At 45.3% G+C, this 15,687-nt stretch overlaps 3 protein-coding genes across 3 annotated transcripts; 2 read left to right on the top strand and 1 right to left on the bottom strand.

Moving 5' to 3' along the window:
* Nucleotides 1–1,194: 1,194 nt before the first annotated feature.
* Nucleotides 1,195–2,643, top strand: CCR75_004604 (uncharacterized protein; the record flags this gene model as incomplete). The annotated part of the gene is made up of 1 exon (XM_067962690.1): nt 1,195–2,643. One exon carries the CDS (start codon nt 1,195–1,197, stop codon nt 2,641–2,643), a length of 1,449 nt encoding a protein of 482 aa, XP_067823842.1.
* Nucleotides 2,644–12,149: 9,506 nt separating this feature from the next.
* On the bottom strand, nt 12,150–12,332 carry CCR75_004605 (uncharacterized protein; the record flags this gene model as incomplete). The annotated part of the gene is made up of 1 exon (XM_067962691.1): nt 12,150–12,332. The coding sequence occupies one exon, from the start codon at nt 12,330–12,332 to the stop codon at nt 12,150–12,152; it is 183 nt and encodes a 60-aa protein (XP_067823841.1).
* Nucleotides 12,333–13,935: 1,603 nt separating this feature from the next.
* On the top strand, nt 13,936–15,065 carry CCR75_004606 (uncharacterized protein; the record flags this gene model as incomplete). Its single annotated transcript, XM_067962692.1, has 5 exons — nt 13,936–13,997; nt 14,059–14,189; nt 14,249–14,376; nt 14,450–14,517; nt 14,582–15,065. The coding sequence occupies 5 exons, from the start codon at nt 13,936–13,938 to the stop codon at nt 15,063–15,065; spliced, it is 873 nt and encodes a 290-aa protein (XP_067823844.1).
* Nucleotides 15,066–15,687: the final 622 nt, after the last annotated feature.

The raw sequence follows: 15,687 nt of genomic DNA, 5'->3' as shown, positions 1-15,687 counted from the left end.
TTGTTAATCTATCTTTGTAAATGTTGTCTTAACTATAAACTAATACTAAACATGTAAATGAATTCTTATCTATCTTATCTCGTAACTCTCTTTGATTACTTCTACAGCTGATTAGTCTGCGGAATAAATAGACATAATGGTCTATACCTATTTATGGATAAGAATTCAGGAAATTACTATTTAAAGTAATTTCCTCCAAATATTATCTACCTTTTGGATAATATTAATTAACAATCTTTTATTGTTAATTTCATGTAACGATACACCCCGTTACATCCCACCACGAACTGGACTTAGAAAGCGAGGGTCATCGGCGAGTAACGCGGATCCCTCAGCATTATCCGCTCAAAAAAGTCCAAACGAGTCTTCAGGCGTTCATAACCCTGACGTGCCTTCGCTCGGACATCACAAAGATCCGAGGAATCGAGAACAACTTTGCTGCAAATGGCCAATATCTTAAAGATTAACTGCAATTTCTAATTTTATCTAAATTCCGAGTAGCAGTCGAATTCTTGTGAGATGTCCCTCATAATTTCTCTGAAGGAAAGTTTGATGACGTCACAATTCATTCATTGTATTTGATGATCTGTGCATGCATTGAGGCGCTGAGGAAACGAAGTGCTTTGTCTCTGAGCACTAATGTATTTCTCCTCAAGTGGTCGTAGTGGTCTAAGGAGGCAAAGGCGGTCGTTGACGCGCATTTACGCAAAGCTGCAAATTTGCATATTATTACTCCGACATTTCTAAAGAAATTAATAATTACTGTAAATACGACAGACGCGTCGTAACCTCAAGCTGTGGTCTGTATAATTGCTTGATTCAAGTCTTTAAATCAACCCCGCCAGTTGCTGCTACACACAAGCGAACGGGCGGTGGTTGAGCAATGAATCGCTATCAAACATTCGCACTTTTACATCGATTTTCGTTTTACGATGCAGTCCGTGGTCACGGCGATGACATTGAACATAATTTGGGAGCTACATTCGACCTAGTAAGGTATTTTGGCTTCGCAATAGATGACAAAATCTGACATTCGTAACTTCATGGATTTTGCATGAATTCTATTCTCTTTTCTGAATTTTCTTTGATGGGCAGGACATATGTGATTGATGTGCAGACTTCGTTAAGAGCGTAATGACGTGCAGTATATTTCTTGCATTCAAGTCGTAACTGATATCGAAGATGAAGAAAAAAATGTTGGTGATTAGCGTCGTTGCAGCGCTCGCTATTGTTGTTGCTGTTATCGTCATTGCTGTGACAGCGTCAAGGTCGCATAGTTCCGCCAAGTCTGAGGAACCAGGAGATGCTTCAAATACGAATCACAAGTCGCGTGGCCCTAAGCCGTTGCGTCAAATTTTCAGAGAAAGAGCTAGTAGCGGTTCGCTCGAAGAAGATGAGGAAAAGACGGACCCATTGACGGAAACGTACACTGTATCGGCGCTGGCGATTGGAGATTGGGGTCGTACTATTGTCAAAAATGGCGGCTCATGCTGCTCTCGTCGCAAATCGTTCACCGTCTTGGACTACAATGCGATGGAATACGTGGCAATTTTACTAGGACAAGCCGCAGCTGTGGCTCAGCCTCGACCGTCCGTTGTGATTGGCCATGGAGACAACTTTTACTGGGACGGTCTACATGGGGCGACGGATCAAGCCTATCGATTTCAGCAAACATTTGAAGAGAAATACAACGCGCCGAGCTTGGCGGGAATTCCATGGGTTAATGTTATGGGAAATCACGATTACGGAGGTGCTAGCTTCATATGTACCGACGGGGAACAGGCTATAAAGTGCTCTTCAACGAGCGTGTTGCTGGAAGCTTTGGATCAAAAGTTTAGATTGCAATCGCAGTATGTAAGTCCACTGGACAATCGTTGGATCATGCCAGACCATTTTTTCGTCCACTCGCTCGCCGATCCAGCGTCAAACGTAACGATTGATATCTTCAACTTAGACACGAATGACGCTGATTCGCACGGGGCTCAGCAGATTTGCTGTCAATGCTATGGCTACTCTGGAAAAGACGATGACTCGTGCGAAAACGTCAAGCGTGGTGATAGTCTCTGTGCTGGTGGCGATACTGGCTTGTTTGATGCCTGCATGAAGAAGCTTAAGGAATGGGGAGATGATTCTCGCTCGAAGCTCGTCGAGGCTGCAAAGGCTTCGAAAGCGACGTGGAAGATTGTGAATACGCACTACTCACCGTACAATCACTACGCGCCAGAACCAGCTGAAAAATGGCGCGAGTTGCTGGAAGGCCTTGGCATCCAGCTCTTTTTGTATGGCCACACTCACGGTGAAAAACATGACTATGCGGCATTCAAGACGCATTTTATTGAGAATGGAGCAGGTGGAGGCATCCAGAACGAATCACCTAGTGGAATTCCACCTTATGCTGAAGAGTATGTGGAGAACATTTGGGCCGCTGGTCATTACCCCTACGGTTTTTTTTCGCTCAGCGTTTCCCCAACGTGGCTACAAGTAAAATTTAATACGTTTGATGATAGCTGGTCAATGACCGCGGATGTAGATGCAACGAAGGTTGGTGGAATTGCCATCAACCATTGCTGGTACATTCCACAACACGGAGGACGAGGCAAAAGTTGTAAGGATGCCGAAGCACAGTCAGACGGTTCACTGTAGCTGGACTTATAGTAATTGAATCTCAACTGAGAAGTTTGTTAAAGCTTCCCTTGCTTAAGAAATATTGAAATATATTTTGAGCTCCTAATTTTTTTTGCTTCCATGCACATTCAAAATGTGACGCTGTACAATATTTTTGGAGCTAAACCTCTTTGCACTTATTAAATTATATGTTTTGACACTAAAGCTAAAAGTACTGGCAATTTTGACAGCTCTTTTAGTGATGAAATCACAGAGAAAAATTAAAGCACTTGATAGTCCCAATATTATTAGATTTGGTAATATTGCGGAAACAAGACGTTAGTCGTGTTGATTAGTTGATTTTAGTTGACATTAGCCCCGCCAATCGTTACAAGACACAACTCGGCGGTCCGCTTTACATGTAGTTACTTATTAACATATTAAGGTCAGTATATGGAAGATCGTTACGAAAGAACTTAATATACAAATATCTCTGCACGTCGTGTACGTGAAGTAATCGAGGCACCCTACGTTCACTGTAATCAGCGTTAATTAACTAGTACTACTCCAGCAAGAAATGAGCGGATTTCCCGAAGCCGATCACAAGAATAATGGTATTCTTGTGCTGTCGATCGTTTCAGCAAGATGGTACATTTTGTTGCGGCTGAAAGTTGTGCCCGTATCTTTATCGACTGATGTATTGACTCCATGAATTACCCCGTGAAATGGTTTTGGATCGAGGTCTCCGGTTCATAGCGAAGGTTTGGCAGTCTGTGTTCAAACTAATCGGACCGCGGTTGAAAATGTCAACTTTTGACCATCCTGAAACAGATCGTCAGGAGAATCGAAGAAACACTTCTAAGTAACGTGCACTCCTTTGCGTATTGGAGTGAGTTCCTGCGGATGGCAGAATTTTTCATCACGGATACGTTGCATGAACCAACAAAGCATACAACGTCCTTCGTAAATGGCTTACGCCATTCACGTATCCCTTCCTTATTTGATGGTGACTCTATCTTAAAGAAGAAGGGACTTGCTCGACGAAAGACCGATCTGTCTCTTGCTCGAGCAGGACCGATCTTAGCTCTTGCTCATCACACATTGACTCAGGCAGTAAAAATTACTGCCCAGGTATATCGGCTCGTTTCATGTTTTACACCGCCAAATCAACGAATACACGAATGAGCTGCTTCGTAAATTGCGCGTGTGTCCTACATTATATCTTGACCGTCTCCGATCGTACTACCAGTACAAGGCTTCTTCCGGTTGCGAACCACATCAAACGGTCCAAAGCATCCGTCAGAGACTGATTGGGCGGTTCAACCCATCCTTTAAGGATGCGTTCTTTAGACGAGCTACCGCCAGCTCGTCTCGAAGGGCTTGAAGCGCCCGTTCGATTGCTATTTGATTGACCGCAATGTTCGCTCGGTCATCCGACGGGTTGACGCAAAGACCATTTGCCGTCATCTGTAAGTCATGACGACAGTGACGCTCATGGTTTACCTTCTCTCGCAATCGCTAGATGCCGCGACTATGATGACCATTGCGGCGATCGGTCGAACCCGACGAGTAAGTCGATCCGGTCTACATCCCTTCTTCTCATCCAATACTGGATGGTAAATGCGCTTTCTAGTCAAGCGCTGTTGAATATCCGCGAGGATAAAGGGATTCGAACGAGTCATCTTGTTTGATGGCGTTTCCACCGTCGCATGATAGTTGGGATCCTCGCTCCCAACTTTAGTTGGATGTTTCGCGTCTCGTCGAACCGTATGGCGAGACCCATTCGATAAATCACAACGACCATCGGAATACGAGCGCTTCTGGCTCTCTTTTAAGAGTCCAATTCTCACTCCCTTCTGGCATATCAGAAGAGATGCACGTCCTTTACTGAGGGTCTAGGGACATGGACTACACCCTTGACGGTGCAAGAACATGGGTTTTCCGCGAGAGGCAAAGAAAACCTGCATAGGTAGACAAACCGTGCAGCTTATAGCGTGCACCAACTAGACCTCTGTTAAAACCGGTCACGAGTAGTAACCAATTTTCCTCGCAGCCTACCTTTGCACATTTGGTATAAGTGTTTTTAAGCTTGAAACAAGGAAAATCTACCGTTGGCACGCTTGTTAGTGTATCACCAATGCCGGAAAAGGCATTGATGAAGAAGTCGTTTTCGTCCTCACCAGTCTTGTGAAACCTAAATGGGTTGAACAACAGGATTTTTTTATTGTTCGTTGGGCATGTCAAACCACCGAATTAAGTTGCCCTTAGAAGGCAGCCAAATTTTGTTTGAGGAGCGGCACGAAACGTATTGTCGTCGCTCTCCATTCGGCTAAAGTAAGCATTGGCATTACGTTCAAAGTGATCTTTACGATCACTTCGTTCCGTTGGTCTATTTTTGCATCACCAGTGTCATTCTTTTATCGGAGTCATCACACGATGACTCCTCATCAAGAAAGTCCCATGACTTCAACATCTTACAGGTCATTACTTGATCTGTCTCGTTAGAGTCCGCTGTTTCGAAGCAACCGTTCCCGGACGAATCGGAGGCCATTATAGTTGTCCTAAAAGACGCCTCCAATCGGAGTTGGATGCAACCTGTCTCGTAATAGACGTCTGGGTGGCTGCTGTTGTGGACTCATCAGCCGCAGCAATATTTAGTCGTATAGCTGCCAGGTTTGCTGCCTCATAGGCGACGTGCACAGCCTTAATTACCATCCGTGGAAGTTGAATTTGAAATAAACCAGCAAATGCTCCCTTACAGAGATGGACACAATAGTACTTTCCGTAACTCTATATCACTCACTTTGGTGGCTGTTGGATAGTGGAAAGGAGTACCGTTACAGAAATATAATTTCTATAAGAGACGATGCACAATAAATCACCAAACATAGCTCTTTTTAATATTTCAAGTCAGCAGACAAGAAGATCTTTACGTAGGAATTTAATTTATTAATAAAGTTTTACTTCTTCATATACTAAGCCTTCTTAGTATCGACCTGTAGTTGCTAAGACTCCTTAGCAACTTAAAATCTTTCTCCGCACGTCTTGTTTGTGAAGTACTCGGAGACACCTCTTTGTTATTGTTATTAGTGCAGGTTGGCTAGAACTAAAGCAGTTCTAGCGAAGGTGTAACGGGCTAAAGTTGCCCTAATGTTACTCAGTCCCCGTCAAGTACACTTGATGTACTTAAGGGGATGGTCAATTATTAAATTAAAGTAACTAGACCCAGCACTCGGGTTTGGTTCACACATGTGACCAACCTTGTGTATGTGATGCACATAGGGTGCATTCACATTAGGAGCGATGACGCCTAGCGTCATCCGTTACGCGAGGTATCTAAGAAGATACGCTCGCAATACATATTAAGTGTTATCTATAGAGATGACATTTTGATTGGTAAAGATAGGTATTTATATTTCCAATGACAAAATATAAATCAATCTGAGAACTACTTCCTTCTTGGTGAGTGCGCACGAAGAGCCGGATAATCGCTCCCGTGACGACACTTAACCAGAATACTTAGTGCGTGGGTGAGGTCGCTAACGCGCCTACCGCAACTACCTCACTGCACGCAAGAGAAGCTGGTTAAACCGCTTCCTCGCTGTGCTAGGGTGTGTGTGTGGCCGCATTACGACGTGCCCGCCTTCAAAAGGTGCCCTGTTGCATAACAATCAAAGCCATCGTTTGATTGGCAACACAAAGAAGCGTGATGCCCTCGCTACATATAGTATCACGCTTTTTTATGTAACGGGGCATCTTTTAATAAGTCGCTGCTCGAATCATGCCAAGGAGGGGATAGCTAAGCTGTAAAAGTGGATTTTTCTCAGCGCCCCGCATTATGCATTCGAAAACCAAATGGCAAGTCTTGCATACAATAAATTATTCTAGTTCGCCCGTGATTCCAATCAGCTCTTAACATCTCACTCATATTTCTATTCGTGCCAGCAGTTTATTATCATAAGGTCTTGATGAACCAAAACAATCCAAACACCTGTCGTCAGCCAGCATTACAGAGACAAACTATACTATTTTGGAGACTTTGGAATGCTCTGTAACCGTGTTTATTAAGGGTCTTGCAGATGGTCCTGTCAAGAATCACCTATTTCGGCTCGAACAAGAGTCGCTTGATCAAGCGATCTCTGTAGCGGAACAGGAGGACTTCAGCCTAAAGCAGGCTTTCGTTCATTCTTGAGGTCCTTATTGTCCAAACATACGCCAAAAAAATGGAGCTCCAGAAAGTGCTCTTAAATGGTTGATGGATAACCGTAAAATCCATCACAACAATTCTTAAAAGAATTGTTTAAATTGTATCGATCCTCAACGAATCGCACACACAAAATGAAGCGGTTTACTGCATTACACAGCCATTGCAGGAGACACAGCTCATGTCATCATTCCCACCCATAATAATTTGCGCTTACGCATCAGGTATGAGTACCAATAACTGGTCATCTCAGACGTAATAAACTTATCTTACGATAAGTCGCGACTTCTACTGGCCACGCCAGTATGAATTCGTCCGCATGGGCATACGTGCTTGCTAAGCTTGTCAACGAGTGAAGCCTAGTGCTTCATACCGTGCTCCGTTCAATCTCTGCCTGTTCCGGCAGAGTGCGGCAGCCCGTTTATATGGACTTCGGCTTGCCCCGAAACGAGATAACTCCTTCAACCCAAGCTGTACCTTTACCTGGAAGCTCTAGCTATCTTTGCTGTAGTGATCTCTTTTGGGGGGGATACTATCAGACTCGCGGTGGCCTTAGCATTATGACACCGGAATTCCGCCGCTTTGCGTCTCCAAAGCCCATCGTACATGTTACGGGTGGCCTTGGCTTCATTAGTAGTCGCGTGGTCGGGGATCTTATAGCCAACGACATTGAGGTCACAACTGATTCCCGCTATGTTGGATCTTGTAAAATTGTTGACCGTACTGTCTCTATAACTACATCTAAACCAAGCATCACCTAAAAGCTTCTGGAACATTCTAGAAGCTTCTACTGACGTCCTCTCCTTGTGACGTCATGCCCGCCGTCAGATAAGTATATATGTAGCTACAGGTATATCATTAAACCGGTACCCTGGCGTCTAAGCTGTACGTGACGTAATCTTAACATCACGCTCCTATTCGCGCAGAATTGCCCTCCCGTTAGATTAAGTACTGACGTCCGGTGCCGCTCCTGCCTCGGTTCAGATAGTATTAAACTTAAGACTTGGTCTCGCTATCCAAAATTGGACGCTTCATCCCCGTTATGTTAAAACTAGCGACGGACACACTCCAGAGTAGGTTTTGAACCTATATCTTCAAATTATGATCCTGATGACAGTACCTATTTTTATGTATTTACTATATTAAATGCTTAAGTATAAACCATAAAATTAGCCATTTTTAAGAAATTTGCTGATAAACTTCCATAAAATTTCTGCTTCGATAAAAATTGAATCGCAATTTAATTGAGATCAATCAGCTAATCCTCTTTCCTTGTAAGGATGGCTGGGTGTTGAAGTTTGGGTAGCTGACACAGTTTCTCTGAGATTAAGCTTTCCACACAAACTGGGTGTAAAAATACGTTCGTGCAAAACAGTTATGCGAAATAGTATAGCGACGTTAGTTCCGGACCCGTGGGCATCGTGCAGATGGCTTGACGGAAGGAGAATCTACTTGATAACGTGGCGTAGCATGTGTATGAGCTCAATTATACCCAACGCGGTGATTTTGTCGCGATGCAGAAGGAAGGAGACACGAAACTTGTGCGGGTGGACGGCGTCATCCAGGGCAGAAATGGTTTAGGAGAATCCGCCTTGTCCGTCGGATCCAGCTTCTTTGCGGAACGATTGAGCAAATAAACATTTTAAAGGAAGGAAATCCAATATTGTCGCTGCAAGTGAAACAGAATGAAAGTTTTTTGTACCTGAGGCACTTGGACACCATCGAATCTTTTCACACTGACCTATGGTTGACTTCGACTGACGACTGACGCAGGACTCGCAAACAGAAAGCTGAAGAGGCTTGATCGCGCGCCACACCATGAGGCGGCGGTGAAGGCTGTCCGTTAAACAGCATTATTTAGTTGATGAATGTCGAAGGTGTACGGTCATTATCGAAAAGATGACCAGCAAATCGGGGATACCGAAAGTTGGATGACGACCGTCAAAGTGACATCGAATTGGACCGAACCAGATAAAGTGGAGTGTGACGACACAGAGCGTATGCCAAACGTCTTCACTACAGCCTCATCCAGCACCCACATCAATCGGAGCTTCCTCTTGGCTGCTAGGACAATGTCCAACCAAAATGCCCGCATAACAAAAAGGGCGCCAAAAGACGGTGGATATAATGCCACAGATGAGCAGCGAGGTCGCATTCAAAGAAGAGACGATTCTTTTCTCAATGGTGCTGCATCCAACGCGCACACAGTATTGAATGCCGCGAGCGGTCCCCTCCAGAAATGAGAAGCGAGAACGAACCGGCAGCAGGCGGAGCGCAAGGCGGAATTGCAAACCAGCGTAGACCGGAAGCAATACGCGATATGAATCCTTCGAGGATTTCATGAGGTCGGTCACCTTCTCAGCATTTTACACGCTGAGAGTAGAGAGATAGATGATGTTCTTTGAAAAATAGAAACAAGACGAAGACAGCTTACAGTTGAAGATGCAAAACGAAAAGTGAATTACTTTAAGGTCCTTAGTTCGCCCACTGCTTGCTACTTCTATGCCTTCACTCGAGAACCTTCACAAAAGTTCTACACATCTCGACTAGGATCATATGCTAACCCAATATGGATCATACTATCCTAGCTATAAACAGCCGATGTGACAATTATATAAATGCTGAAAATAGTATTAAACATGAAGGGGGCGTAACCTCGGGGAACGAAAGCCCTTGTGAGCCCCAGCTACCAGTAACCGGTTTCAAATTTTTCATTGTGGGAATCGAACCCTCGCCGATGTGTAGCACGCTTACTCCGCAAAGCTACAGTACGATTACCATCGCAGTGCCTTTAATGCACCAATGCAAGCAAATATGTACACATGCATCAATTGCATCACCTTCAGTACTCTCACATAATGGTTGCGTCCATGCGTAAGCAGATTACTCCTCTAGGCTCACCTTCAAATGTTTCACTCGCCCAAGCGCCTTAGTCAGCCCGTCCGCGATAATCTCTACGCTCAATTTGTAGTCGAGGACGGTGACACCTTCCTCAGTCTTTTCGCGAAAGAAGTAGGATTTTAGATCGATGTGCTTTGAACGCGCGGAAAAATTCGGATTCTTGGCCAGCGCGCCCAGTTTGTCTTGATAGATCGTAGTGGTTTCTTGAAGCATTGTGAAGTACAATTTAAATTGTCTAGCAGTAGACACAGCCATATTGCCTCTTGCTTCGCAAAATACAATATTATGTACTCGGCCACGGTGCTTGATGTCGCTACATTTGCTATCACTTAGATTTTCACGAAACAATACTGCCGTACAAAAAGAAAATGCATCCCGTTGTTGATCGACCCGAGTCTAAATCACTTGCCCACGAAGCGTCAAAGCCCACAAGCTCTCCTGATTCTTGCCCTCAAAAACTGCTGTACTCTGCGGTTGTTTTGAGGAGTTTAGCACACGCTTCGCTGCGGTCCAGTGCTGCTGGCCAATACGCTCACAGTACTTGGCCACCTTACCGAGTGCGTGCATAATGTCCAATCGTGTACATGCGGCGACGTACATCAAGCACCAACCAGCTCACGGCATGGCAACTTGCTGATAAGCTTTTCATCGTTGACAAGCTATTTCAGCATTTTATAATTTGTTCGTTGGTGTGGGCACGTCTTTGAACGTATCAACGCCAAATTTGAGGCGCTAATGTACGCAAGCTCATCCATCCGTATTGTCTTGGACGCTCGGTTACGGCTTACATCGATGCATAAGCAGTATTTCAGCTCACCGAGCTTCTTGATAATAGATCCGGTCAAAGTGCACGCCTATGTCCTCTTGCGTCCTTAATAGGTCAACGACGTGGATTAACACGAAGCTTAATCCACATTAAAGTGCCGCACGTAGATACATGGTCTGCTGCTGTCCGCGTAGAGCCTTGAACGACCAGGTGCACATTAAGTCGATTTTTCCATTCGCGTGCAGCCTGCTTCGTCCCATCAAATTTGAAGTTCGGATTGTCGCCAAAGGTTTTACGCAGCGTCCAGATGTTGACTACTTTGAGACATTAGCACCAGTGGCGCGTAAAGAGTCAACCAAAGTCGCAATGGCACCCGCAGTGGGCGAAGATCTGCATATTGAAAATATCGACGTTGACACCGCATTCTTGTACGACGAGAATAAAGAAGATATCTACATGAACAAGCCGATGGCTTAAAAGGCGTGAAACACCCACAAGGGAAGTTTCTGCTACGCTCAATGATCGTGCCGCTCGGGTCGCGGTTAATTCGAAAGATCCACTTGCATCATTACAGCCTCCATGTACCTTGATAGATCCTCTTGCGGCCAAGTCACAGGCTGCGCCAGCGACTGAATCTCACTGTCCATCGCGAGTAGCCACTCAACCTTGCCTTTGCTATGGAATACTTGCTCGTAGCATGATGCACTATCCCCCTTTTTTTAAGCACTGAAGCAGTAGAGCGTGTCATAATCGGCCTCGAAGTCGATCAGGGTAAAATAACCACGCCGCAAGTTTGGGTACACATTCACGTAACGTGTAATTGCTTGTCTTTTTTTTGCGCTCCTGTCGCACGTTTTAATTCTGCTCACCGTCGCGTCCGGATGAATCAGAACGTTGTGTTGTGACAGCGCCGGGCGGTCGTTCTGTCACTTATTCTTGAAAGTCTTCTAGGGTAGTCCTACGTTCCACCGTGATATTTGAAACCTCTCCTCGCTTACGTCCTGATCACCTTCACCGTCGCTTTAAATCATAATCATACCTGGCGCAGTGTCATCTTGTCGCTTCTCGAGCGCTTGCTCGACAAATATTACGATACGCGAAATCGCAATTACTCCTGTGTTCGCGTCCGGCAGTCGATAGGCCTCCTCCTGCTTGGCGTAGCCAAGAAACCAACATCGCAATCCTGAGTCTTTGAGATTCCGTCGCGTTACCTTGGCTACGTGCGCGTAGCATTGGCTGCCATACACACGCATGTGCTCGATACGCGGCTTGCTTGTCATTTCGACCAGAGTGTGATTCAATCGCTCGCCACGCCGTCCTATTCCGAATTGTGGGGTACCGCGCACTCCTGCTTTATCATCTTCCGTCGACAAAAGTTGGCTATTCCCGTGTTTAGGTATTCGCTACCATTATCACTGCGCAAAACCTTCACATTAATGCCGAACTCGAGCTTGATATCGCGGCGGTACTTCACAAACGCGTCAAGAACTCCGCTCTTCTTCTTAGCGGGTAAATTATGGTGTAGCGACTTTTCATCGTGATAAAAGCCATGACGTAGCGGTAGGTGACTACCCCTAACCGTTTTTCGAACTTGTTTGGCTGTAGTGCAAACGTCGCACACATTGCCTGCATCCATGTATTCACCACTGATGTGGCCGTTTTTTAACAGTTTGTTTATTTTCGAGAAAGATGCTTGCCCGAGTCGACGATGCCACAGCTCAGCCTCGCCCACAATTGCGTGGCATTCGGCGTTGCTTCGACATTCAGTATCATCAGCATACCGCGGCGAAATCCTGTTGTATCAACGTGATCTCCTTTGCTCAAGATGCACTCATCGCGGAAGAACTCGACCTTCATTCCGCGTGACGTCACAGCTGTCAGGGAAAGAGGTTCTAATTTAGATCTTTCACGTGAATATGGAACGGCACGTTCCATATTCGAAGAGAAATTGTGCCTTGTCCAACACTATTAACCGGTCACTATTCTTGACACTAGACCCAATGTGTGTCACTGTTGTCCCTGCATACTCAACAAACGCGTCTCGGACCTTACACATATGGGCCGTGGCTTTGCGAAGACTCGTTCTTTCGCACTTCTTCGGCAACTGGCTTGCTCACTAGCCTAGCACCATGGCCCTGGCCCACAATATACAATTTTGTGGCTGCCAACTCGAAAATTAGAGCGGCATAAAAGATTTTATTGATGGGGTACGAATAGTAATAGTACCTCGATTTTGTTGAAGGCTGTCAGCTCAAACCTAATCTTCATCATTCTAAAGGAGCGGCGATACGACCGCTGAGCAGCCGGTACTTGAGCAATTCTACTTGAGCTTGCAAGTATAAGCCACGGTCGCTAAAGGTAAATTGTATTGCGCTAATGCGAAACGTCTGTACCAAACTTTCCTACGAAAACGCTGGCTGCGTAGCATTGTCGCGCACACATCGTCTTCGCTTGGTGCACAGTTGGCTCCCATCTATCCATAACAAGGGGCTCAAGCTCCGTCACATGCGCACTGATGCTTGTCGCAGTATAATTGAATGATGCAAACTTCTCCTTTAGCCACAAGCGGTTTGCTATGTCCTGCGTGTGATAAAACTTCGCCAGCTTCTCACGCTTCTCGTACGCTTGTTGAATTGACGACGAGCATGAGCTGCGAGTCGCTCAGGCTGTGCACGATTGCCGCGTAAGATTGCTATGCCTTGGCAGTCGTGATGCCCGATTTACCTTGCACAGCCTCCCATATTCCTTGGACATGAGGTACATCTTCTTGAACGCCCAAAGTGAGCTATTTGGCCCGTCGAAGAGCTCCATCTTGGGCGTAGTGTAACGGGGCACTACTGACTTGTGCTGCTTCAGTACAAGTCCACTTCGCACTGCCTTAGTGCAAGTGGTGCCTCACGTCACTTCACGTACACTAGTACGTGCAGAGCATTTTTGACGACATTGAAGAACCAAACCTCGAAGAAGACTTTTTTTAAACAATTGCTTTAAAGATTGTTAATTAAAAAATGTATTAATATAATTAAGTTCTCCATGTCTATCTACTTAATACTAACTTAATTATAAACATAATTCAGAACGTGTAATAAAGTCTTATCTGTCTTTCGCTTTGCGTGCGTCCAGCGCTGACTGGATCGCGGAGAAAGTAGATATCATGGTCTATATCTACCAATGGATAAGCTTTTAAAATATTACCATATAAGGTAATATTCTCCAAATATTTTCTACCTTTTAGATAACATATAAATTAACAAACTTTAAGTGTTATTTTTATGTAACGATACACCCCGTTACACGTGGTGTCTCATAGCCTTTTCATTATTGAAATTAGGCGAAGACGGCTTTTACTGGATTTCTCAATTATCAATTTATCGCAAATTTTTCAAACAAGCGTCAAAAATAATGTTTACTACCTGAGCAGTAGCCACAAATTGCGCAAGGAAAAAGACCTAGTACAATTATGTACTCCGAGCAAGAACGCATCGAGCGCGCCCGGGCGAAGAACCTCGCGTACATCCAATCGTACGATTTGTAGCTCCATCCGTTGTATCATTCTAGATCTAAACATGCCATTATTTCGCAGACTTGACGATCGCGAGGCTTCTCAGGCCGCCAGTGGTTGCAGCCTGAAGCACCCAGCTCATGGTAGCTCCAAAGGCAACAACAGTGTTTACATTACGGGGCTCACGACATACATGGCCTGCCGGCAATTAGGTGCGCACAACTCCAGCTACTATTACACCGTTCGGCAATATTTAAACAGTGTATTGTAGAGGGTGTGTGCCATAGGCTGGGCAAGGTCCGACGCATTAAATTTTACGAGGATGAGAAAGGAGGTCTGAAAGGCGACGCAGTAGTGACCTTCAGCTCGCGCGTCACGATGCTAAAAGCTGTTGAACGGGTAAAGCTCCAGCTGGTTCATAACCTTAGCCGATCGGGTCTACGTGTAGTGGGTATAATTTTCCGTTCACTAGCTGATTCGCGTCTCGTACCGTGCTACACAGTTGCATCATTTTGAAGTCAAGCCTGGTGTGATTATCACGTAAGCCCAGTCTTCCAATATGAAAAGACTCCAAAAAATTAATTGACATCAACTCTTGTGACAGGGCGTCGGAAGCTCAGTTTTCGACGAAAACATCAGTCAAAGAGGAAGAAAACACGGCAAATTCCAATGCAGTAGGAATAAATGCCAAAAGTAACCAACGTACCCTTGAAAGTGTCGCAACTCCGTTGACGATCCTTCCAGCAATGGACGCGTCGCCTTTGGATTTGCCATCGCGGTCAATAATTCTTGACCACGTTTGGGATCCACTGGAAGACAGCGAGGTGGCTTTTTTTGATGATCTGGAAGAAGACATGCGAACTGAATGCAGCAAGCATGGAACTGTCGAGCACGTGCACATTGTGGCAAATGGGTCGGTCATTGTGCGCTTTGCAGAACTCAAGGCAGCGATTGCATGTCTAAAAGTGCTTAATGGGCGTTGGTTTGCTGGACGGCAGCTTGAAGCGCGGTTTGATCAGGCAACGGCAGAGAACTCGAGCGACGCAGAGACGAAAGTTGAGGCGTTTCTTGCTTCTCTTGGCGAATAACATCCGTGCGAATGGAGGTGAGGTCTAGGCTACAAAAAATCAATTTCATGTCCTTGTAGGGAATCAGTGCTTTGGTTCATTACTGACAACTATCAAAATACTCTTGGAACACAACAAAGCGATTGGGTTGCGGGACAAAATGAGTCAGACCGGCGTGTTTCTTTTAGAAAGGAAAAGAGCTTTGGCGACGGACGGTCGTGCGGCGAGCTGTGCAGGTGTAACTTGTTCTTGTTGAGGGATATGCTGGAAGAGCTGCAACCCTACGCCACTACGATGCAGCCCTGGTTTACGTAAAAGTCGAGGATGCATAGGGGGTCGATTTCAGAGTAGTTGCCCTTTTTGGGTGCTGTTTAACAATGAAAGCAACAATAATATTGTGTGACGCATTTGTATGCTGCTTTCTATCCGTTTTCACCATGTAAAAGACAGATTTTAGTATCACTTCACGGAACCACCCCTCCACTGCCAATAGTAGCGTCTGTCGCTGGTCAGCTGCTTGAGGGATTGCAACTGTCGAACCGAGGTGATTCTATACTTCAGCTTTTGCGTCTGATGTGTCATTCATTGTCAATGCAACATGAGTTGCAATAGCATTTTGCATGTGGTCAGTATAAGAACGACG

The sequence above is a fragment of the Bremia lactucae genome, linkage group LG19 (genome assembly GCF_004359215.1).
Source record: "Bremia lactucae strain SF5 linkage group LG19, whole genome shotgun sequence".
In the NCBI taxonomy this organism is placed as follows: domain Eukaryota; phylum Oomycota; class Peronosporomycetes; order Peronosporales; family Peronosporaceae; genus Bremia; species Bremia lactucae.
This window is presented reverse-complemented; position numbering and strand designations above follow the sequence as displayed.